This window comes from Vanessa tameamea, chromosome 9 (genome assembly GCF_037043105.1).
Source record: "Vanessa tameamea isolate UH-Manoa-2023 chromosome 9, ilVanTame1 primary haplotype, whole genome shotgun sequence".
Lineage (NCBI taxonomy): Eukaryota > Metazoa > Arthropoda > Insecta > Lepidoptera > Nymphalidae > Vanessa > Vanessa tameamea.
The window spans coordinates 12,310,628-12,335,644 of record NC_087317.1 but is presented as its reverse complement, the minus strand read 5'-3'; the positions used below and the strand labels follow the sequence as shown (position 1 = coordinate 12,335,644).

Here is a 25,017-nt window from a genome sequence, read left to right as displayed (position 1 = left end):
CCAGAAATTGTGACGTACATTCTATTAACACTAGGAACAAGAATAAACTTGTTACTCCAAGTACCCGATTACACAGGGGTAACAACTCTTTTTTGGGGCAATGTATACGTTTTTACAACAGTATCCCAGAAAACGTTCAAAATTATTAAATTCAAAAGAATCGTTAAAGAGCGTTTGTGTGCTAAAGGATATTACAACACTAATGACTTTTTAGTTGACTGCACACCTTGGGAATGAAATAATCACCTCCAGGCTGTTTCAAATAGCTTATTTTTGTACATGCAAAATGGAAAAAAAATATATATATCCCGCTGAGTTTCTTTCGCCGGTTCTTCTCAGGTCCGAGGTGTTAAATTCCGAACCGGTGGTCGATTTTTGACTAGCAATAAGCAAGTGTAAACACTTCTATAGTGAATAAAGATTTTTGACTTTGACTTTGACTTTGCATCTATGCGAGTTTCTTGTCGTTTCTTCTCTGCTGCTGGAGGCTGCTTTCCGAAAGCGTGGTAGAGTTGAAATTAAAGTTTACTTGAATAAAATATATTGTTTTGATTGTTTATAGTCAAAGGCAACGACTACGACTACGGCGACGACAGATATTATATAATATTAAGCAAAAATTTTCAATGATTTTCTAAAATTTTAATAGTTCGACATATCTTTTTTTACATTACATTACATTACATTAACAGCCTGTAAATTTCCCACTGCTGGGCTAAGGCGTCCTCTCCCTTTGAGGAGAAGGTTTGGAGCATATTCGACCACGCTGCTCCAATGCGGGTTGGTGGAATACACATGTGGCAGAATTTCGTTGAAATTAGACACATGCAGGTCACGATGTCTTCCTTCACCGCCGAGCATGAGATGAATTATAAACACAAATTAAGCACATGAAATTCCACTGATTTAAAAGCACCACTGTGCTTGCCTGGGTTTGAACCCGAAATCATCGGTTAAGATGCATGCGTTCTAACCACTGGGTCATCTCGACTCGGCAAACCTTTAAAAGGGTATAATTATTATGACGAATGTGACATATGTTCACGGACGAATGGACGAGTTGAAGAGTGTATGGATGAGTTTGATGACCAGACCGAACGAATGATCGTCGGTTCAAGGTTTATTGGAATATTATGTAATTTATAGTAAATAAATAAATATTGGACAACATCACATACATTACTCTGATCCCGATCGATCAGCGTGGTAAATCCCTTAGACCGCAACAATACTGCTATATTTACGATTGAGTTTCGGAGTAAAAGTTATTTCAAGTCTAAAGTCACTAGTTCTTACGCGTCGTTTAAATTTAATATAAAAATACAAGTTAACTTTAGTTATAAGCAATGGATAAGTGTTTTTAAAAAGCGATTGAGAAATTCAGAGTGTAAGAATGTTCGTTTTAAGTGCTCGTACTTAGTTAAAAGTGTTTAAGTCTCGACTTGTCATGTTTCCATTTGAGTCTGAAAAATAAAGTGTTCAATATTAATGTAACTTGTTATGAAAAATCTTAGCAACAAGTACTATTTATCTATACTAATATTATAAATGCGAAAGTAACTCTGTCTGTCTGTTACGCTTTTATGGACAAATCGCTGAACAGAATTTGATGAAATCGGGTATTAAGCAAGGTTGAGCCCCAAGTACGTAACCTCTTAGTAACATTAGATAGGCAACATTTTTTATACCTAACACTGGACGACCCACCCTATAAGTGAGTGAATCTGCAGATAACAACTAGTATGAATTTGATAGGAATATAGTAATGAATAGCATATACTATACATGAAGTCACTTCGTATTTCACTCATGAAATGTAGAATGCGATTTCCGGAGTGGACTGGCAAATGGGCCATCTGAGGGTAAGTGGTCAATACTGCCAATGGACGTTACTACTGCAAGAAATACTAATCAATCCTCATATCACCAATGTGCCACCAACCTTGTGAACTAAGAGGTTATGTACTTTGTGTTGGTAGTTACATCGGCTCATCCGACCTGTACCTATCACCAGTACCATCAAGTAAAAATAAATATAAATGTCCCATAACAATTTCTTACATTTCATGATCGTGTTCGGCGTTGTGTTAACAGCGGATTGACGTTCTGATGAAGCGTTTATATATCGGGCAGAGCCAATATATACTGTGGTGTTGACAACTACTTTTTTAACTATTTATTAACTATCAACATTTTTAAAAGATCAATGATTGTATAGGATGCTACACCATCCAAGGTCTTTAATATTTTTACGAGCTACATTACCTTTCAAATAACATGATGACTGTCCCCAAAATATATCCAGCTGCTAGGAGTATAAATGCTGGAGCGGCACCTCCCAAAGCTAAAGCTCTCGGAGAACTCCCTTCACATTTCACGCCATGAGACCATGTCCGTTGTTGTATACATCGTATTATACCCCTTTCCATGAGACGAGACAGACTATAACAATTTAAATCAAATGTAAAAATATTCCCTATTCAAGTAGGCACATAAAAACACATTAAATCGTCGTGTTACTATCTTGCATTCAATGTGAAGCTACCACCGGTTCTGCAAGAATGGTAACTCTTTTCCACCATTTTAATTACAGAGTATTTCAATAAACTAGATTTAAACTTATATACATGATGCCTAGATATCAATAAATACTAAGGTCCACCCTTTCTATCTTTAATATAATCTTTTATTGAGTAATATTCCTAATTTATCTCTATATATATTTTTTTTGACATGAGCAAGTTAAAAATAACCGTCGAATCTTATTATTGAGACTAAATCTGAAGAAATTACCGAAAAATAATATAAAATGTCGCTAAATATATTGAACAAAGACATCGATTCGTTGTCACGACCTACTACTAATTATTTTAGTATTTGCTTCCTTAATATGTTCGCGTGCAATTGCTTGCTTAACAAAAACTGAAACTAAAAACATCCCAAAAATTCCAGCTCCAACTAAGAACTTATCGATCGAAGAACCTTCTTAACTATTTATTCACTCGACCTAGGTTTAGAACTTAGAATTATAAGACTGAATTTCAGTCTTATAATTTGGTCACTAAGCTTACGAGGCGATCAAGAGGAAATAAAGTAAAAAATCGTAAATAAATACCTGATCCCGTTTTTATACGTTTATAAGCAAGGTTCTGTTTAAGCGATAAAATAAAAGTTTACCTCCAAATAAAAAATTCTCTATACGGACTTCGCTTCTGTACACAGGGGTACAATAGAGTTTTCTCCATTGAATTCAATGAATCCAAATCACACAGCTCCCTTTGTGTAAAAGTTTGAGATATCCTGCTATTAGCACTGTTCACATCGGTATGGTAGACATAACCTAAAAAAAAAGGCCGTACAATTTTCAGTCAATTTGTAGTAAAAATAAAAACATAAATTTTTATTTTCTAAGGTTTTGAGGTGCAATGCGATGTAGGGAATCATTAATATTTCTTAGTCAATAACAATTTCTAATAGTAACAATTTATTGATATTTCATAATTACCTCCTTTTCTGACCAAATCAATGCCTTCGTTCACGGGTATAATGATACTGTTTCCTTTCTTCTTCATATTTAATATTCTTTTCTTCAGCACTTCTTCGGCTTTTGCGTTCTTTTTGTTATAATAATAATCCGGCAACTGAAATTAAAGTCTTTATCAAAAGCTCAATATCCGCACTGTGAAAAAATATCTAGATCATTCGTTGAGAATGTTCCAGAATAGAGAGAGATGTAAGAACATTATCATTCGTTCAGATGAGATATATATTTTCGTTTCAATTAAACTTTCAATTTAAATAACAATCTTTATCACTTTCGGTGATTTTATCTGATCATTACATAAATGAAAAACGAATTGTAAATAGTCCACTGTTGCGCAAATGTATAGAATACACATGTAGTTGACAATCATATATGTCCGACCGAACCTTCGGTTTCGCTATCATCATGGTCCACCTTCGGCTTCGGCTGAAATTGGCCGGAGTTTTAGCAGAAGCTGAAGGTTCTATTAATTGCCGAAATTGTTACGATTGCGTGAAAAGTAATGGAAGAGGCGATGCGCGGAGGGTATCACACCATGGAAGTGTTGTGCTGACTGGCCAGCCTCACCAGAGTTAAGTAAAACAAAGCACTTAAGTTGATACGCTCATTTGATTGTTTAAATAATTAATTTAGCGTTAATTAAGGAGTTATTTTTGAAGCCTTATTACTTTAATATTTTCAAATCACATAATTGTCTATTTATATGTTAAAAAATTGTAACTTAGAGTACCATTTGTCCTTATACAATATAGGTGCGTTTCAATGCCGCGGGGTCACTGGAAACTGACCTATTTTAGATCGGACATATAATAAAAAATAAATAAAAATAATACAGTAGTCAAAAGACCGTCTAGTTAAAAGTTCTCAGTCATAAAAGAATATTTTTTTAGTTCTCTACCGATAGTGGATGAAAAATCTACACTCAACACCTGTGTTTTTTTTACATTCGACTGAAACGATAGACTTACGTAGTCACGATTAAATAGTGATCGTAGAACCGACTTGAATATTTTGTAAGAGTAAGATTGATTATTTTTGTCAAAATTACCTTCACCTACTGAGATTTACGTAGTTATAATATTATTTTGATATATTTCTGAACAATAAAGCGATCATGACCGAAGATTTTCCAAAAGAAGGGTTAAAACCACGCCATCTTAACCGTGAGTGTTGTAACAGATTTAATAAACCTTTTTCATTTGTTTCTTTTTTATAACCAATTTGCCACCAACCTTAGGAACTATGAAGCCATGTCTCTTGTGCCTGTTGTTACACTGGCTCAGTCATATTTCAAACCAGAACGCAACAATACTGTGTACTGCTGCTTGGCGTTAGAATATCTGATTATATCTAATATGATTGGGTGGTACCTACCAAGGCGGGCTTACACAAAGCCCTACCACAAAGTAAATCTTTATGTTAAATGATTAATAATAATTGTCAATCTTAGCATAAATGTCTAAAGCTCTTATAATTTTTTTTTATAGTTACTTCGACAAATTTTAAGGGGCATTAATAAAGTACCTGTAACCAAGAATATGAGTATCCTGTATCTTGGAAAACCGGTTGAAGTGGGCTATCGAGGAGTTCCCACAAAGAGTTAATGGAGGGTGGAGGTCCATTAAGGAGCCAGCTCACGACGCTGCTTGTGTAATAGTTGTAAATGAGAAGGCAGGACAATCCAGTTACTAATATTGTTAATTTCCTGGCTGAGAAAAAAAATATCAAGAGGCATTATTTTAGGTAATGATTGATCTGTTTTGGATTTCGTTTCAAGCTTAGCTACGGTCAAATTCTGGAAGTTAGTTATGTATACTTTTTGTCTACTATACATTATACATAGGAACACGATGGAAGTAAAAGTTCGCCTACATTATACAAACTTCAAGATATATTTTAACATTTTTGTTAATCCATTTTATTGGCTATAAATGATAAACAATCATAGATCTATAACTTATAAAAATAAATACCTGAAGATATGCGTTTTATGTCCTCAAATTCTTCAAAAACTGAAAATGAAAAAATAATTCACAGGATTAATTTGAAAGAATACAATTTTCAATAATGCTAATGCACGAAGGTGACTAATTACATGTAATGGCTAATAACATTAACCAAAATAATGATAAAAATTTAAAAAAAATGTGTGTGTGCATTGTGACAATCCTGTAGAGCGGATCATGCATAACGCCCCAGGTCTTTCCAGTCTTGTCGGGCTGTGTCCTTTTAGGTTTTAAACGAGAGGGCACAGAGAGTGTAAAGTGCACTCTCCGTACCACAGTAAAATCTTCCGCCCCCCCCTGAATCATCATAACTATTATTACGGTCTTAACGCGTCTTTTCCGGCAATCCTATGCATTCAGCGTCGTCCCGAACTCCTGGAAGACTGCTTTGGTGCATCCGATCCCTAAAAAGGGCAACCGCTCAGACCCTTCCAATTATAGGCCTATAGCCATCACCTCCTTGTTCTCCAAGGTAATGGAGTCCATTATAAACTGCCAGCTCCTGCGGTACCGAGAGGAGTACCAGCTGATTAGCGACCGCCAGTACGGTTTCCGTCGGGGTCGCTCAGCCGGTGATCTTCTAGTTTACCTTACTCATAGATAGATAGATGGAAGCAGTTGAGAGCAAGGGGGAGGCATTAGCAGCCAGTCTGGACATAGCCAAGGCCTTCGATCGCGTGTGGCACAAAGAGCTTCTTTCGAAGTTTCTGCTTCCCGGGAAATTACTCAATTGGATTACCAGTTTTTTGGCAGATCGGAGCTTCAAGGTCGTTGTCGACGGTGCATGCTCCGACTTAAAATTCGTCAATGCTGATGTTCCACAAGGCTGCGTTCTATCACCCACTCTGTTTCTTCTGCATATCAATTACTTGTTGCAAATCAGGAACATTCACTGCTATGCAGACGACAGTACCGTAGACACCTCATACACCGGCCGTGTTAATATTTCTCGGGAAAACGTCGAAGAACAAACTTGTGTCTGAAATCGAGTCTTCGTTAAACAAAGTCTCGAACTGGGGTCGGCTAAACCTAGTTCATTTCAATCCCAAAAAGACGCAAGTTTGCGCGTTAACTGCTAAAAAAACACCATTTGTCGTATCTCCACGATTCGAGAACATACCGTTAGCCACCACAGCTAGTATCGGAATACTTGGCGTCGATGTTTCGAGCCTCGTTCAGTTCCGCGGTCAATTGGAAGGCAAAGCCAAATTGGCATCAAAAAAGCTCGGTGTGCTCAGCAAGGCAAGACAGTATTTCACGTCGGCCCTTTGTCTAAGACTATACAAGGCGCAAATTCGGCCTCACATGGAACACTGCTCTCACCTCTGGGCGGGTGCTCCCCAATACCAGCTCCTTCCATTTGACCGTATCCAACGTAGAGCGGCTCGAATTATCGACAATCAAGCCCTTTCCGATATGCTTGATCCTTTGGCTTTGCGTAGAGATGTAGGATCGCTCTGCAGCTTCTACAGAATTTATCACGGGGAATGTTCCGAGGAATTGTTCGGATTAATCCCGGCTGCTGAATTTCACCTTCGGACATCTCGTCAAAATTCCAAATATCACCCGCACCATTTAGATGGCCGAAAATCCACAACATTTTCTGCCTCGCACAACCACTCTGTGGAACCAGCTTTCTCCGAACCGATACGACTTGGGAACCTTCAAGAAAAGAGCGTACTCCTTCCTGAAAGGCCGGCAACGCACCTGCAAGCCCCCCGGTGTTGCAAATGTCCATGGGCGGTGGTAGTCACTTTCCATCAGGTGAGCCTCCTGCTCGTTTGTTACCTATGACATAAAATAAAAAAATAAATAAATTTTAATGAATTTGATGTTCTTTTACGTGTTTTTGTATAGTAAAGAGAACTGGCGATCTTTCTCTCTTTACTTCTCTCTATCCTTCTTCTATATTATATTATTTTTATTATTATCTATTATTATTGTTATTGTTTTAATTCGCGGGGATTTTTATATAACAATTTTATACCTGAAATTTCATTTAATTATTCTCAAAGTTTGTTGATTTATTGTATTGAATGTTATTTAATACAAAAAGCAAAAGCAATTTCGTTCCAAGTAGGTGTTCCAAGACATTATTCTGTTTTATTTTCTTATAATATTTTGATAAATATACTTACATTGCTGGCAAATCAATGCCAAGACTGAGAACAACGCAAAATTTACGGTAATTGGACGTTTTTCCACGATCGTTGATAGCATTAAGACAATACCACATAGTGCTCCTACGGCTACCACGCACCACCAGGTGGCGGTAGACAGTGGTCTTAAGAATTGATTCTCGAACTTTCCAATACCGTAAGAAGGAATTCTATAGTAGTATCTTGTTCTGTAAATTGTTATAATTATATATTTTAAACAAGTTATTCGTTGTTTTATAACCATTAATAGTAATACATTGAAGTCGAATGATGGTAAGTGGTCAGTACAGTGTCATTAACAGCCTGTAAGTTTCCCGCTGCTGGGCTAAAGCCTCTCCCTTCGAGGAGAAAGTTTGGAGCATATTCCACCACGCTGCTACAATACGGGTTGGTGGAATACACATGTGGCTTAATTTCGTTGAAATTAGACACATGCAGGTTTCCTCACGATGTTTTCCTTCACCGCCGAGCACGAAATGAATTATAAACACAAATTAAGCACATGGAAATTCAGTGGTGCTTGCCTGGGTTTGATCCCGAAATCATCGGTTAAGATGAACGCGTTCTAACCTCTGGGCCATCTCGGCAGTACAGTGGTCAGTATGATGTAAATCAATAACAGAAATATCCCGTATTTGATACACCGTTAATGGTTCGCCAGCCGTTATATATTACGTAAACTAAGATGTTATATACTTGGTGCTTTTAATTCAACTGGTTCACTAACTTTATTCTATTAACTGTTACTGTATTTAGTAGTTCTTTTGTTTGATGATGAACAATGGGGCGGTATTATAAGTCATAGATAAAATATATTTTATTTATTGTAACATGATTATATGATTGGTGGGATATTGTTCAAGGATGTCTGGGTAGGTACCACACACTCATCACATGTTCTATCACTAAACAACAATCGAAGTGTTTATTGAACAGTTTGAAGTATAAGTAAGCCAGTGTAAGACAAAGAGACGTAACATCTTAATATCCAAGGTTGGTTTTGCTATTAAAGAAATAGTTAATATATCTTATTGCTCTAATGTATATGTCTACGGTGATCACTCACCTACCGGTAACCACTTATCAGATGGTCCATTATAACGTCTAACTTATTAACAATATTATAAAAAAACATTACTTACTCAATAAATGTGACAGTTGGGAAAACTACGTCATATCTTGAAAAATGAGCTGGCAGAAATCGCAGGACTGGTGTTATATCGTGTTCGCGGAAGTATAGGCCGTTTGTTGCCGTCTGCCAGAGAACAATGTTTGTTTAAGTGACAAGCTGGCTAACGCTGATTTCGTTCGTGTACAATTCAAATGAAACTACCCCTTCCATTTCCCCATCTTAGCGAATGATTAGCTTTCTAGACTCAGTAGTTTTGATTGTGCGGTGATTGTCAATCAGGACAAACGATTTTTTAGGTTTAAGTATCATGGTATGTATTAAAAATATATATATAGTTTATGAAAAATACTTAACCTAAGTTGGACTAGAACTGTGGTATAGTAATAATACTCCAAGATAATAATACCCCATTAGATTTTGCTTCCTTAATACTAAACTTACATATAAATGGTTCCGATTGTAGTCGCCGACCCATCGGTCTACTACAGTGTAAGTGTACCTGAAATATGCAATTTTTTACTTATATTTTTAAACAAAAAACCATTGCATTATTCCAAAAATGTCTTTGTCGTTTATCGATTCCTCATCGATTCGTTTTCGTTGCGTTATCGTTAGTCGATTTTCGATTTTTACTTAAACTAAATTAAACTTTTCTTTTTTTTTTAACAATCTAATATCCTTTACCTTCAAGTTAAAAACGTGATTATTATGTTTATTAAGAAGGAAAACTTTGAATAAATTGACGTAGTCGAATAGTCTTGCATGAATATTTTTTATAATGTTTAACAGAGAAGAGAGTACCCAAAATTGTGAATTCCTGCTATCTCGTGTAGAAGCTGGGCACCAGTTTGACTTATGATAGCGACTCCAGGATCTGGGATCCTGCCTATTAACATCTCCGGATGAAAGACCCTTGGTACAGGAGTCATCTAGTAAAAAAACAAATCGAAGAAAATATAATTTAAAATATACATAGTAATTATAGATATTAGATTTATAGTCCTAATTTACTCCCAAACCCATTTGGGAGAAAATATATTTTTATCGGTAAGATTTTGGCTAGTTCGTGTGTCTGGTTCCCACTCAAAAAACCGGGCCAGTGGGAGTCGGACTCGCGCACCGAGGATTCCGAACCACCTAACAGACAGACAAACAGACACTAATGTAGCAATAAATTTATGGTTTTCGAACTTTTATCACGTATTTGTGTTACAAGATATCGCTAATTGCCAAATTTTATTATTCTATCTCAAGTCAAGTCCCTATAGGTTTTGATTCCCTTTGCGAATGTATGCCAAATGCTACATAAGCGGGATAGAGGCAAGCATATCATTGTATTGTGTAAACTTAGAGGATAGATTTTTTCATAGCTTTTTTGATTATTTTAAAGGCCGGCAACGCATCTGCAATGTTCTTGTTGCTGTAGAGGGCTGTCCAAGGGGGTGAAAGTCACTTTCCATCAAGTGAGTCTCCTGCCCGTTTGCCACGTATAGCATTTTTTTATGCTTAGGCTCTAATTGAGCGCAGACTTTAGGTTTGGGTATTAATTTCATCTAAAAATGATCTTGACGGACGGACAAACAGACAGACATACAGATGAGCAAACGGACAACGAAGTGATCTTATAAGGGTTTCTGTTTTCTATTATAGGTACAGAACCCTAAACACATACATACTTAAACATTTGAATTTTAATTGATATTTCTTACTCACAGATATGATCATTTTGAGGGCCATCTTTTGGAAATTCCACCTTCGATAATACTTAAACGTTTTTGTAAGCGTTAAACCTGAAATATTTATTAACTTAACAATAAATTGGATATTTATACCATAATTGTTTATAATTTCAAAATGGTCATATGATAATATTTATATTATGACGGCATCTTCGTAAACGAAGTTAATTTATAAAGCCAGTACAGCACTTGTTTCTACGAACATTAGTAGAATTCATGTCGAATTATTGTATAGTAGATAATTTTTGATTTCACATGTTGCATACATTTTTCTTGATGGTATGGTTTGTGCAAGCGCGTCTGGGTGGGTACCACCCTCAAATCACATATTCTAACAGCAATACCCATAACAGTAATACACCAGACAAAAATATATAATTTAATAGTTATTAAGTACCGGTTTGAAAGATGAGTGAGTGAATGTAACTACAGGTACAAAGGACATAACATCTTAGTTCCCATAGTTAGAGGCGCTTTGGTGAATCGTTAATATTTCTAACGGTACCGATGGTGGTCGATGTTGACCACTTACAATCAGATGGGTCATTGTTTTACCCACGTGTATAGCTAATTCATAAAAAAAATATAGAGAAGACTACGACTGCATATAACAGTCATAAAAAATACATATTGTATATAAGTTATAATTTTGTGAAATGAAAACATAATTAAATATCATACTAGTTGTAGAGTAGAATTGCATAAAATACATTTGATAAGAACTCGTGTAGTATTGAACTAACATTTGACAAATGTCTTGTAAATTAATCACGTAAGGTAAATATATCTTATCAATCAAGTGGAGAATAACAGTCATGTATTTTGATAACGTTTTGATTCTCGATTGTATATATTGTCTGATGACTTCATTAATCATCATCGGAGATTCTTTGAAACTCATTAATTACTCTTTTCTGAGAATAAGTTAGATAGATTATTATTTAATACAAGAATTAAATGATTATTTATCCAGTATTGAGATCAACGAATACTGTAATTTACTCCTCATTCTTGATAAAAGTTAATGCAAATGATTTGTAGTGCAGTATTATTTTAATTTTAAATCAGAAATATTTTTTTTTATTTCCTTCTGTTCACGTACCTTTGTTTATGTCCCAATTACCTATATTTTGAATAACATATTTTCCTCCACGACTCTTGCCAAAATTAAAAAACTCGTATAAATCGTATCTCCAATAGTCTATATCAGAATGAAAGTAATATAAATTAGTCTAAAATATATTTTATTACATATTGTCTGACGTTATTTTAGGTTTAAGTTGTTTTAAAGAAAAGGTTTAATTCCAAAGTCTTTCAAAAGAATCATTAATCTTTTGTTACTGTGGATTTGTAATTGTGAGTCAACTAACATCATTTATGTTATCAGCTCTTGTATCATATGGATCTATTTATTTATTAAAATACATACTTAACTTACCTTTTGTAATAGAAGCCGTGATATCAGCGTCAACGCTCAAGTTAAGATTATTGAGTACATCAATGATAGGAATTTTAACATCATCCACATTGTCTGCTACTTTTGTTGTATTATAATCTTCAAAATGTACATATTTCTCATTAAACACTAATGTTAAATCATTACGTAAAACTTTGTTTTCTTCATTAATCAGCCATTTGTGATTTCTATCGAATAGTAAATTTTGTGATGCCTAAAATTTTTCGAGTATGTAAAAATTACATTATTAAATATTTACATTTTATAGATTTATTATTTATACTTACATAATACATGACGTCTTCGAATGCCGGACATTGTGGGTTTATTAATACTCCAATAGGTAGTAGAGTTTGTTTTAGGCATATTTTGATCCGATTTAAATCAAATTTGTGTCTATTGCTAATGTGTACAGTTGATACTGCAATATTATGGTTCGAAATTCTCTTGGCAAACTTTTGGTTCCCTGGTCGATACAATGTTAGTGTTTAGTATTCATATTTTAATATCACTTACAAATTATTTACGATTATCTGGATTCCACTGATTTCAAAGTTTTAGTTCTTTACAAGCAAGTAAGTCGCGTCAAAATATTCAGTTTAATAATTACTTAAGTATTTTCAATCAAATTGGTTTCAAAGAAATCGGACTATTTTGCCGACGAGAAGGAGGTAAATAATAATACTATTGTTAAAGGTTTGAATAATCAAATTATCAGTGTAAGTGAGAGTGTAGTGTCATGAGTAATAAGTAAAATAATTTATTTATTTACATAAACAATAATGATTCAACTAAATTTTTTAAACATACAAGCGATAAATGAAGGTTAGCATTTTTGAATGAATTGATTTTGCGTGTAAACCTTACTGTGTCTGAGCCAAACAGCAATAAATATTATTTCTATGTCCCGGTTTGAAGGGGTAGTGAGCAAGTGTAACTGCAGGCATAAGAGACAAAACATTTGAGCTTACAAGGTTGGCTATGTAAGGAATGGTTAATACATCTTAAAGCGTCTATGGACGGTGGTGGCCACTTACAATCAGGTGGCCCATTTGCTCGTTCGGTTACTTATATTTAAAAAAAAAGAGACTATATTTTATTTCAGCCACCAGTGTAAATAATTCTTATGTACATGATGATGAATACTGTTATATAACATAGTGTTGTTATCTACAACTAATAAAAATCTAACATCAAACTCACAATTACTTTTTCCACATGTCAATAAGCAGACATACTTCGTTTTAATACTGACGAAGTAATCCACGGAAAGATTCATTGAGTTGTCGTCCAAACCCAATACAGTGGGTAAGTTAAACCAAAGCGTTGTCATAATGATAAACCATCGGATATTATTCCAAACTATCATACTTGTTACTTCTATGACGTTTATTTTCGTTGTATGACTTTCGTTTTACCAGCTGGCTTTTATACCCGGACTAAGGAGCTATTAATTATTAAGAACCGTTCTTAAGTAGACGATCTACTCGTCGATATTTGTTTATCATAATAAATATCTTGTTTTCAACGATTACTTTTATGTATTCTAAGATGTATTTTTACTAACGAGATGATTCTGTTGAAAGTCAAAGGTCAATGACAGGAAGAATTATAGGAGGTGTAAAATAATTATATTCGATACAACAAATAATTGTCTGATGAATGTAGAAACCGAAGCCACTAATGATTTATCTTTATAATTTGATGAAGACGTCTATATTAATATTGTGAATGCTGATGAATGATAGTAACTCCGTCTGTCTGTCTTGTCTGTTTGTTTGTTACACTTTGGTGAAATTTGGTATGAACCGAGATAGAAACTCAAGGTCATCGTCTATATATATATATATATATCTACTTACCTTCATATTTTCAGGTGTTAACCTGACAACCAACTTCTAAAACGCGAGTCATGCCACTGGCGACAATTAACTTAAAATAATTGTTCTTAAGTAGTTGTAGCTCAACTAATCAAAATTTTACTATGAATTTGGCGAAAAAGATAACATTTAAGTATAATTTGTTCAAGTAGATTCTTCTGAGCACTTGTGAGAAAAAAAATGTTAAAAGACTAGTAGCTCGAATTATATAATGTAGCCTGGGGACATTTATTACGGGACATTAAATAAAATATGAATTTTATATTTATTACCTTTAAATAAGCTTTATATGGATCACTTCGCAAATGTAGAAGTCAAAACGAAAATTCCCGGAAGAACGTATTTGCAGTCAAATCGCCCAGAGATTGAAAGGTGTGGCGTGAATGAGTAAGTTAGGTTCTTCACGTGGGATGGCCTCGAGCAGACGTCACGATATCAGTCTTGCCTCTAGTGGGAGCTTCGCAGAAACACGAGCACGGTATGGGAAAGCCAAGAAATTTATGTCGCTTCTGTTGGCATTTGCTGTATTTCTAGTAAATAGCCATCCACGAGACCAGTGTTTTATATCCAATAATTTATACAAAAAAAACATCAAATTATTGAAAGCATCAGATTTATTGCGTAGTTAGTAAGTGTCTATAATTTTTACATGTTGAAAAAGAGTAACTACTGAGTTTCTTGCCGGTTCTTCTACGTAGAATCTACATTTCGAACCGGTGGTAGCTTTACTTAATATAGTTTGTTAAATGACGATTCAAAAGTACTTGTGAAAGCCTACTTGAATAAAGAATATTTTGATTTTGATTTTATTATTGAGCTCCGATAAAATGCTTAAAAAAATATAGCCCATCGTAAAGACGGACAATAGTATTAAAAAAAAATTAAGAATTCAAGGAAATCGGTGAATCCCTTAAAAGTAATCTAAAAACGTTTGAAATTTATTATTAAATTTGATAACCCAATTGAAATGAAGTGGTTTACCACTTCAATTCAATATCAATCGGGTTATCATTATGATGTCAGCTTTGACATCTTGCTCTTTGAAGAATATAATGATAGCAATTGAAGGGCTTAATGTGTTTGGGATTTATTTTATACGAGGAACTGCCTCGTTAGTTTTTTTTGCAAGGCTGTAGATATGGTTCCGCATTCGAATTCTTATTGATCAAAATTCAAATCATAAGGTAAATAAATTCTCATTTGCAGTCTTGTAGGAATTTGGACTTTTTACATTCCAACGCTCTGGGAAAATCGACCTAAACTTGAACGTTATCTTTTTCTGGTCGTGTTAGATTTCCTATGAGAGTAAGGAGGTTAAGGTGCAGCTGTTCACGCTTGGCCCTTTACGAATCCCATGCCTACTTGGTTAGTATTATTTTTACTGTGGGCAAATTATTGCTTTTTAATTTATAAAATATTTAAAATAATACACTTTGTAATACACGCTGATATCTATGTATATTAATAACAAATGTTCATATATAATTATGATGTAAAGTCAATTTAAAGTATCTGATGCTCCAATGTTTCATATGAACTTAGTTTAAATTTTAATATAGGTAAGTGTCACTATTTTTGCAATTAATATAATTTGTCATATACACAATGTACATTAATAAAACTAGCGAATTATTTATATAATTTATATAGTTTATTTATATTCCACCAACCCGCATTGGAGCAACGTGGTGGAATATGCTCCATACCTTCTCCTCAACGGGAGAGGAGGCCTTAGCCCAGCAGTGGGAAATTTACAGGCTGATTGTGTTATGTTATGTATTATTTATATTTAAACTAATTATTTACAAAAAAAAAATATTCTGGATAATGTTAATTTAACTTAGACCTAGCAGTTTCGTTGGCGGAAGCCTTACAAAGCCTTATGAATTGATAATGTGAACGATAATAAAATAATACCATATAAATTATATTATAAGATCATATAAAAAAAAGAGTAGAGAAAAAGTAACTATATATATTTACTAGTTCAACCTGCGGATTTACCCGCGCGAAATTTATAAAACATTAACTTCCAGCCCCCGCTTTACTCCGTTAGATGTGGAGTTTTTTCAAATCTTCAGGGGATGTCTACACCATATAAGGAATCTCCCTGCCAAATTTCAAGTTTGTAAGTGTGATATTTTTAAGATTCGTGATATATCAGCGAGTGCTCATATACTTTTATATATATAATTCATTATTAATTCTACTTAAGTAACTTTCATTTTTGGAATTTGTATAAAAACTAAAATTACGACCCGACGTAATAGCTTGATCTTTACACTAATATTAAAATAGTATTTTACTTAATAATCATAAATTAATAAATTACATTAGATAAATAAATTAAAATCAAATAATAATTATTAATAAAATTATGTAAATAACATTAAATATTTATTAATATAAAACAGATTTAATTGTGCTTGGTGGTAGAGCTATGTACTGGCCTGTCTGTAGGTACCACCCACTCCTCATGTATACTATCGCCAAACACTAATACTAAGTAGATTTGTTTGAACTAATAGAGCCAGTGTAATTACAAGCACAAGGGACATTACATCTTGGTGGACAGGGTGGTGGTGCATGGGTGATACGAGGAATTATTAATATTTCTGACGGTACCAACGTCTTCGAGCAGTAGTGACCACACTATTAAATTGAAAAATACATTAAATTAAATGACATAGGGCCGATTTTACGATTCCTTAAACAGTTAGGTTGCACTTATTTGACAGATAAAACAAAATATTGTATTTTTCAATCGTCTATTTGGTCAGTAACGCCACTAATTGAGGAATAAATATATCTCCTTATTTGACGGCGAGATAAACATATATTCATTAGATATAATTAGATCCATTGATGTTTAGGTTGAGGGTATTTTTTTTTCCAAAGTAGTATTAGAAATTATGGACATTTTTGGTACTATTGACGATCAGGCAATATTTATCTTTATAAGTGACAACATATTTTTCTTTTATTGTAATATTATTGAAATTCTACTAAATCACTGATAGAAGACAAAAAACTAAACCATAAAATAATCACACAGTAATATTAACGAGAAAAGAATAAATGCATCAAGGAAAATATACTATTGGTCTTTTAAACGTCAAATAAACGAATGTCAAAGCATTTTCTTTCCTCTTCTAACACACATTATACCATATGCTTGTTTCTTGCTCATACAAGTTAACAGTGAAGTTGGATAACTCAGATAACTACTAGCTTGTTACTTGGCCATTGAAAAATCCGAAAATTTTATTTGTTCTTTTAATTCGTTAGTTGGTTATTCGTTCAGTTATTCTATGATTGAACAATCAGCCTTAAGAAAATAAATAAAGTCAATCATTGAATCATTATAACTATGGATGACTAGTCGACTAACGACTAGTCGGTTGGTCAAAGACCGACTAATCGGCCAAACCGATCACGGTTGATTTTTGATTTGCACAGATCATAGCGGTGTTTTTGTGTAAAAAGATAATGTGCTATTGATCATTAAAGCTTAAGAGAATAAACATTTAATCATGTCAAAAATAAAATGGCGATTGTTTTTTTTTGACCAATGAATAATGATTCACAAATAGTCAAGTGTATCAAGCGACAAATGATAATTTATACATTTTATCAAGAAATATATATAAAAAAAGAAGCCAGTTAATCGGTGCTCTTTGTCGAATAGCCTGACTAGTCGCCGACTACGAATGCGGCCAGATAGTCGGATTTATCGACTAGTCGCTGACTAGTCGGAACATCTTGAATTATAATATGAGTATCAATGTGAGTACTGAGTACAAAACCATTGGTGATTTCTATGATATAGATTTTTAAAAGGACTCTATTTTTTTACTACAAAACTTCTAATGTCATTGCTAGATTTGCATGAAGGTTTATAATATCATCAATGTAATATACGTGGACCGTAAGTCGGATTTGACAAATAATTATAAAATAAATGAAATCAGGACAAAAGTTATATTGATAACTTTAGTTACTTGAATTTCTTCAGAATTCCATTTCGTTTATATGTAAGAAAAAGCAAAACAAACAAGTAATGTATTTTATTATTAATATAGTATGATTTAATTCGAAATTATTGTTACTTGAGCTAGGAAATGTTTTTGCTAACTGTATACTCGAATTCACTGACATCTGAACGACGATTGAATCGCTCCTGAATAGTTTTCAAAATACCTTTTCATTGCTGTATACATTGTTGCGACATTGAAATAGGGTGACCATTTGTTTCAAAGGCATAGGAATAGTCTATTATCAATTTATTGGACATTAAAAAAAATAACATTCAGTACATTTGTGATATTAAATATATTGTCATAGCTAAAAACAGGAATTACATTACAAGTTTTTTTTATGAAGTTAATCTATGTTTGTCTCATTATTATAGAAATATTTTGTTAACGAGCTTATCTTTAATACACGAGTAAAAGGAATAAAATTTAGAACAATAAAAATTATTTTATTTTAGTTGACTGGCTTGAACTCTTTTTAAATGAAGTTGCAAGTTATATGTAAGTTTCAACACATACTAACAAGCGACGTTAAATGATTGTGATGTTGCTTATAAAACAAATAAAGTGCGTACAATTCAGCAAAATAAATTCTCGAGAAATGTTTAAAAAAAGGAATGCTTTAATTAAAAGAGACTTATTAGCGTTACGCCCAATTTCCATCTAGATATATTACTCGCCTTGCGACTGACTATGATATGAATATGATATGATATGTGATACTATTGTACGTAATCTGTTCTCACACATGTACAAATTTGAAAAACTACAGTACAAATGTTTTAAATTTTATATGTCCGTGTTAAAAAAGATGTAATGGACATCCTACAGTTAGCACGAATGTTCGAAATCGCGTTCCGTATTTAATTGAATAAATTTTGGCATATCATCCAATGGGTTATTTCAAAAAGATACTTGCAATCGGTATTAGCGATCGAATAACTTATGCATTGAAGCTATTTTAATAATATAGAAAAAAGTATTATAGAATATCGACGTTTGTATCTGCCAGACATTGATGAAGAATCGGGACATCAAAATTATTATTAAACACAACCAATAGTCGACCAGCCATGGGACACCCGGTTCGACCGAAGTTGCCTTCACTATATATTATGTAAGAATGTTTTAAAATAAAAAATAAAAAGGTCCCGAAAAAATGTTAACAGCTTTACCGAGCTTAAACTCAGCTCGTACCCAGCTTAAACATAGATACATATTATGTTATGATTTATTTCATCAAAATACTCAGCACTTTTTAAACAAACACACCTTTTTCTTGGCATTATTTTACGGAAGTTTGTATATTTGTAAATATACAGGGTTAAATGGGACAGACGACGAACTCTCAGAAATTAATAATAGGAGAAAAAGAATTCTACACTAACAAGTTTTTTAAATAAGAATAATATATAAAATGGCGTCACGAAAATATTACCTTAATTTATTTTTCAAAAATATTTAACAAAATACTTGATATAGCGAAAAATTTTAATCATTTTATTTCATCAACCATTTGAAGACATTCCGACGCAAATGCGTGCTAAAGGACTTTTAAGTCAGCCCTTTTTGTAATATTTCTCAGCGTGAATTATTCAAATATCACCTTTTACTTGGAATATATTACGCTTAGCGTACAGTTTGAGATTACGTTTTAAATTAAAATTGTGACGTCACGTTACATCGTCTTTTAATATTAAAGTGAACTGTTTTGCAAAACTTGTGTTGTTGACTGGTCTATTGTCATAATTAAACAGCGACGACTTTAGACAAAATGCATTCTATGATTGACAAAACAATTTCAAAACTATTTTCTTAATATTATTCGATTTGAGTTCAACATTTATCGCTAAGCAAATATTTGAAAACGAATTTGAATGAACGCGTTCTGACTGTAAAAATTGATTCTAATTTAGTAAACAAAATGGCTGACAGCGAATATTCGTGCGAGTGACGCGTGCATGTGTCAGACAATCCTCGACCTCGCGCAAGTGTGCCATATTCTTAACGATTGGTACATATTGGAACCCTAAACGGTTGCCATTAATATCAAAAGAGTAAAACACATCGAACAACGATATTGTCTTGATATCTTCAACTTAAATATATCGAACAATTCAGCGTAAAATTATAGAAAATTCTCAAAACTCACAACACCCATTTGGACTGCCCGTACAAGTCAGCCTGGTTTGGAGCGGCTAATGTCTTCACAGCCATTGGTATTTGGGACCACCTTAATTAAGTTAGAATGTAATCAAACCTGAACCGAGATGGTCCAGTGATTAGAACGCGTGCATCTTAACCAATGATTGCGGGTTGAAACCCAGGCAAGCATCACTGAATTTGCATGTGTCCAATTTCAACGAAATTCTGCCACATGTTTATCCAACAAACGGCATTGGAGCAGCGTGTTGGAATATGCTCCAAACTTTCTCCTCAAGGAGAGAGGATGCCTTAGCCCAGCAGTGGGAAATTTACAGGCTGTTACTGTAATCAAATCAAGGAAATTGATTGTGACCACATTTTAATTATCACGTCGTACATATATGTAATTCCGATAGATTATATACTGCTAAATTTGAGGAGTGCTATTATTAAAGAGTTTACGCTCGTTTCACATCATCAGACAAGTGGGGACCAGTGGGTGTATTTTAGTTTTAATTATTTATATTTGTGAATTGTATTTTATATATACTGCGGCTAAAACCAGTGTATTTATGTGTACAGCAATAATTTTAATAATGTATACATAATTATTTTACAATGAAATTTAAGTGAATTTTTATTTTGTCGTAAAATTTCAATAGGAAAAACCTTCGTCAGTGGATCGCATAAGTTGGGTCAAAATTTATAGCCCCGATAAGAAATATGGTATAAATTATTATGAAAGGTGCGCTAAAGTCGTGAAGTCAGCAAGACCCTCACGAAGGACGAGGCTCCTTTAAATCATTTTAGCCAAGATGTTTATTTACGACGTTATGAGATATTTATGGTTTGTACATAACAGTTGTATACAAAAAAGTATTACACTATATATAAAATAAATACACAATATAGGTCCTAATAATATCAATAGGCTATAAAGATTTATGATTTAATGAATGATGATATGAAAGAATTTCTAAGGAACGTTTGTGTGTGTTAAAAAAATTAGTTATGTTATAAAAAAAACAAGAAATTCCGCCGAGTTTCATGAAGGGCTCTTTTAAGAATCGAGGTGTTTATTTCCGAACGGTGATAGATTTTTGATAATCAATAAGCGAGTAGAACTCTTCTGTATTGAATAAAGATTTTGGTTTTGATATCATATAAATCATATGTGGTTATGATTTCTGATGGAACTTAGTTCGGTGGTGTCGAATTGCCTGCTGTTTGTGAACACATATGTGTACCACAAGCTCTGTTCTCCTTGACAATAGGTACCGTGACCAAAATCGGTCAGGTGTACCTCATAAAGATAATTTCAAATTAAATTGATTTAACGTAAAAGCCCCCAGCCACCATAACAGCACCGCGCGCTCATTGGTCAAATCAAAACCAAGAGATAAACACTTCCGTCCCTTTCAAAAAAATCACTATCACATAATAGTAGGAGACCAAGATATTATAAACCAAAAACATATGTGTATTGAAGGCATTATTTAGTGGCTGTACAATTTATCACCAAATATTTGACATTTAAGACGTTATAACAGTAAGTCAAAGTAATAAATCGCATGTGACAGATAACATAGGACGTATCTTAGGAATTATGGCGAAACAATTTCAATTTTGGCAATGTTCCTGATCTGTATAGGCACAGATGGCATTATTGAGCATGAAATGAATAGGCGAATATTTTAGGATTAACTTGGTTTATTGAGAACTATTTGCTGTCCTAGTGTGGTGCAGGCGGTAAATCACGCTTTGAATTAAACAATACAACTCGTTGATTTGATTATTTATTAGTAGAACTTTCACATCTGACTTATGATTGTCTACGTTGTTAGATGATGGTAATTGATGATGTCGTCCTAATAGCTTTGATCACGGCGGACAATCTCAAGTGACATGCAGAACACATTATAATGTTTGCGCAAACCCAGGTAAACATTCATAATCCAATGGGATGGCAAATCCGTCACGACTGGAAAGAGTTCAGGCGTAGGACCAATGGATTTTACGTACTTTCTTTGGAGGCACGGGAGTGTAAATATTTTTCATTTCAAGACTCGGGGCTGTTACTGAGAATTCTTCGAAAGAAAAACTTTATTAGTTCGACAAGTTGTCTATTCACTTTGATGTCTCTTTTGTTAGACTTCCCCCTAGACCCTTGTGCCTGTAGTTACACTGGCTCGCTCACCCTTCAAACCGGAATACAACAATACTGAGTACTGTTGTTTTGCGGTAGAATTTCTGATGAGTGGGTAGTACGTACCTAGACGGGCATGCACCTACCACCAAGTAATCAATTAATAAAAATAAAAAATAAAAACATTTAATAAAACCCCCAGAAAACTGTTTCACCGATTTTTTTCTAAAAATCCAAATTTTTAATTAAATATTTATTTAAAATATGTCTTCCAATACGAAACTTTAGTAAGATTTGAAAAAAAACTCATAGAAATTTTAGTCGAGTACTGAGTTTTGTTTGTTCGCCTTTAATTACGCAAAAAGTTTTTCGACTTTTCACTTTGACAAATGAAAGTTTTTTAATAAAGATCGTGACGACGTTGATAATTTTTGGACTTTATGAATGTTGGAAAGGTTAAGTAACCTCGACTACACGGTCCATGAAATTCTAATATTTAAATATTTAGTTCACAATATAATTTTGGACTTTATTGTTCTATTAAAATTCATTTGATAGAACTCTAAGGGTAGTACTCAAAAAAAGTGGTGCCTTTCGAAAAAAAAAAAACTATTCTAGTAAAGATTGAGTTTTTTCGATAAAATATATTCTAAATACTTTTCTTGTACACAATAATTTAAAGGGAATATGATTTGAGCCTTGTTACTCGAAAAAGATTAAAAAAAAATCTATATAATGTGAAATACCAGGATGTCAAAGATAATAATCTATTAGGTTGATGAAAAAAACAATTAATTCGTACAAAGCAAAGAAATTTCTTAAACATTTTGACATAATAAGTATAGTCGGGATAATCAATAAAATTAACAAATAATTATCTCAACTTCTTTTTTTCTGATACTTATCTAATATATTTTTAATTTAATAATATATTTTTATTACACGGACCACTATCCAAAAAAGGCTGTAAACTGATAGAAGGAGATTCTAGTACATTGAAGTCGATCATTAAAAATGCTGTCCATGTTTGAAGTTCTGAACTGTTGATAATGGAGTAGACTTATGAAGAACCGTAACGATATTGCTCAGATTACCTGTGTCAGGAACAGTACATTACTGTCGGTGCTATTATACAAATCTTTAAAGTTCAGTTGAGCTTACAGCTCGACGATAGACTACAACATAACAGATCCGACGCCGACTTGACACATGACACTGCAAAGCAGCCTCTGAGGCTCTTTTGCTGTGCCCAGATTACACAGTTCCAAGATACGGTTATAACAAAATATATTTTGTAGTTACTATTTATAGAATCTGACACTATAATGGGGAAAGTGGATAATTTCCATAGAATAGTCCAAGAAATCTTCAAATTAAATTAGATATATAGATAGATCTATATAAACACCTCCAGATGTTATGGTCTCACATATAAATGATATCACCTGTATGTGAACATCTTCTAGTTCTGGTTCTAGTACCATGATTCCAAGTTCCAAGTTCTCGTAAACAGTTTCTTATTATTGTAATGGTACCCAGCACTGATTTTTGTGACCTGTTATATAATTAAATAACATACTAGAATTTCATTAATTAATAAATAAAATAATATTAAGCACTTTTATTAAAGAAATGTTAGCAGATCTGAAGATTCCGCTCCGTTTTATTATTAAGATTTCTAAAATGTTTTAGAAACGCTATGAAAAACGAGAAGATAAAGGCATCTAAAGTCCATTTCGTGCCGAACCGGGAACATTATTCAGCCTGAATCCCGGGCTTTAGACCCGGGATTCTTTTACAATACCGCTGAATTGTTTCAAGGAGAAAAAATCCGAAGACTGTGTTATCCTAGTCCCCTTTTAAATTTATCTTTCCGTATAGATTATTGTGTAATGTATGATAATGTGTTTGAAAAAAATAACACATTTTTCAGACGCCCAAATAGTAAAGTATAGCTGGGCTCCTTTTCCTTCGAGAAAAAGGGTTGGAACTTATTTCACGCTGCCCCAACGCGGGTTCGTTGGGAATACTTGCAAGTATCCTCAATGCGTTTTCTTTCAAAGCCGAGCACGAGTTGGATTATAAATATAAATATAGCATATGAAAACCCAATGGTGCTTGTCTAGGTTTGAACTTACAATGAAGCAAAAAATATCGGTTAAGATGCTTGCGTTCAAACCACTGGGCCATCTCAGTTCAATCAAGTACCTTCAAGAACCTTCACATTTCTTAAAAGCCGGCAACGCGCTTGCAATCCCCCTGATATTTCAGATACGGTCATCTGCAATGTGGTGGTAGTCACTTCCCATCACGTGACTCCTAGATTGCCATCTGTTCCATAATATAAAAACGTAAATAAAACAACATATTGACTGTACCATTGGTAAATACATCAATAAACAAAATATATTCTTTCAAGAAAATAATTTTAATTGAGTTTTCAAGCGAATCGATCCTGTAAATAAAAATTGAAATGATGTAGTCATGAAATTTGAATAATGAATAGTATTTTACTTATTAAAAAAGCCATAAGTAGCTACTAGTTCAAGAGTACGCATTGATTAATGACAGTTTAACTTTGCAAAGAAACCGCAGGGTTGAATCGGATAAGCATATAAGTTATTGTTATTATTTTCTACACTATGAAATTATGGTTTAAATTGCGAAATTAAATTTAAAAAACAAATCTTTATCTAATAAATTAAATTCATTACATAAATAATAAAATGTGTACTTCATTAAGTATGAATTATCGGTAAAATACGTACTTACATCT

General features: G+C 33.5%; 1 protein-coding gene across 1 annotated transcript; it reads right to left on the bottom strand.

The window, feature by feature from the left end:
• Window positions 1-1,395: 1,395 nt before the first annotated feature.
• Window positions 1,396-23,725, bottom strand: LOC113394888 (ionotropic receptor 75a-like). Its single transcript, XM_064215837.1, has 14 exons — window positions 23,671-23,725; window positions 12,324-12,502; window positions 12,019-12,250; window positions 10,555-10,631; window positions 9,643-9,770; window positions 9,283-9,340; window positions 8,852-8,964; window positions 7,689-7,897; window positions 5,518-5,556; window positions 5,069-5,253; window positions 3,506-3,641; window positions 3,178-3,340; window positions 2,266-2,442; window positions 1,396-1,463 (listed from the first exon to the last, which is right to left on the bottom strand). The coding sequence occupies exons 1-14, from the start codon at window positions 23,723-23,725 to the stop codon at window positions 1,421-1,423; spliced, it is 1,794 nt and encodes a 597-aa protein (XP_064071907.1). The 3' UTR covers window positions 1,396-1,420.
• Window positions 23,726-25,017: the final 1,292 nt, after the last annotated feature.

Excerpts from the sequence above, each read along its gene's own strand:
- LOC113394888 (XM_064215837.1), bottom strand. The coding sequence starts at position 23,725 with ATGGTACTAGAACCAGAACTAGAAGATGTTCACATACAGGTGATATCA. Across the intron at positions 12,251-12,323 it reads TCGAAGACGTCATGTATTAT|GCATCACAAAATTTACTATT; the intron begins GTAAGTATAAAT and ends GAAAAATTTTAG. Across the intron at positions 9,771-10,554 it reads CCCTCAAAATGATCATATCT|ATGACTCCTGTACCAAGGGT; the intron begins GTGAGTAAGAAA and ends TTTTTTTACTAG.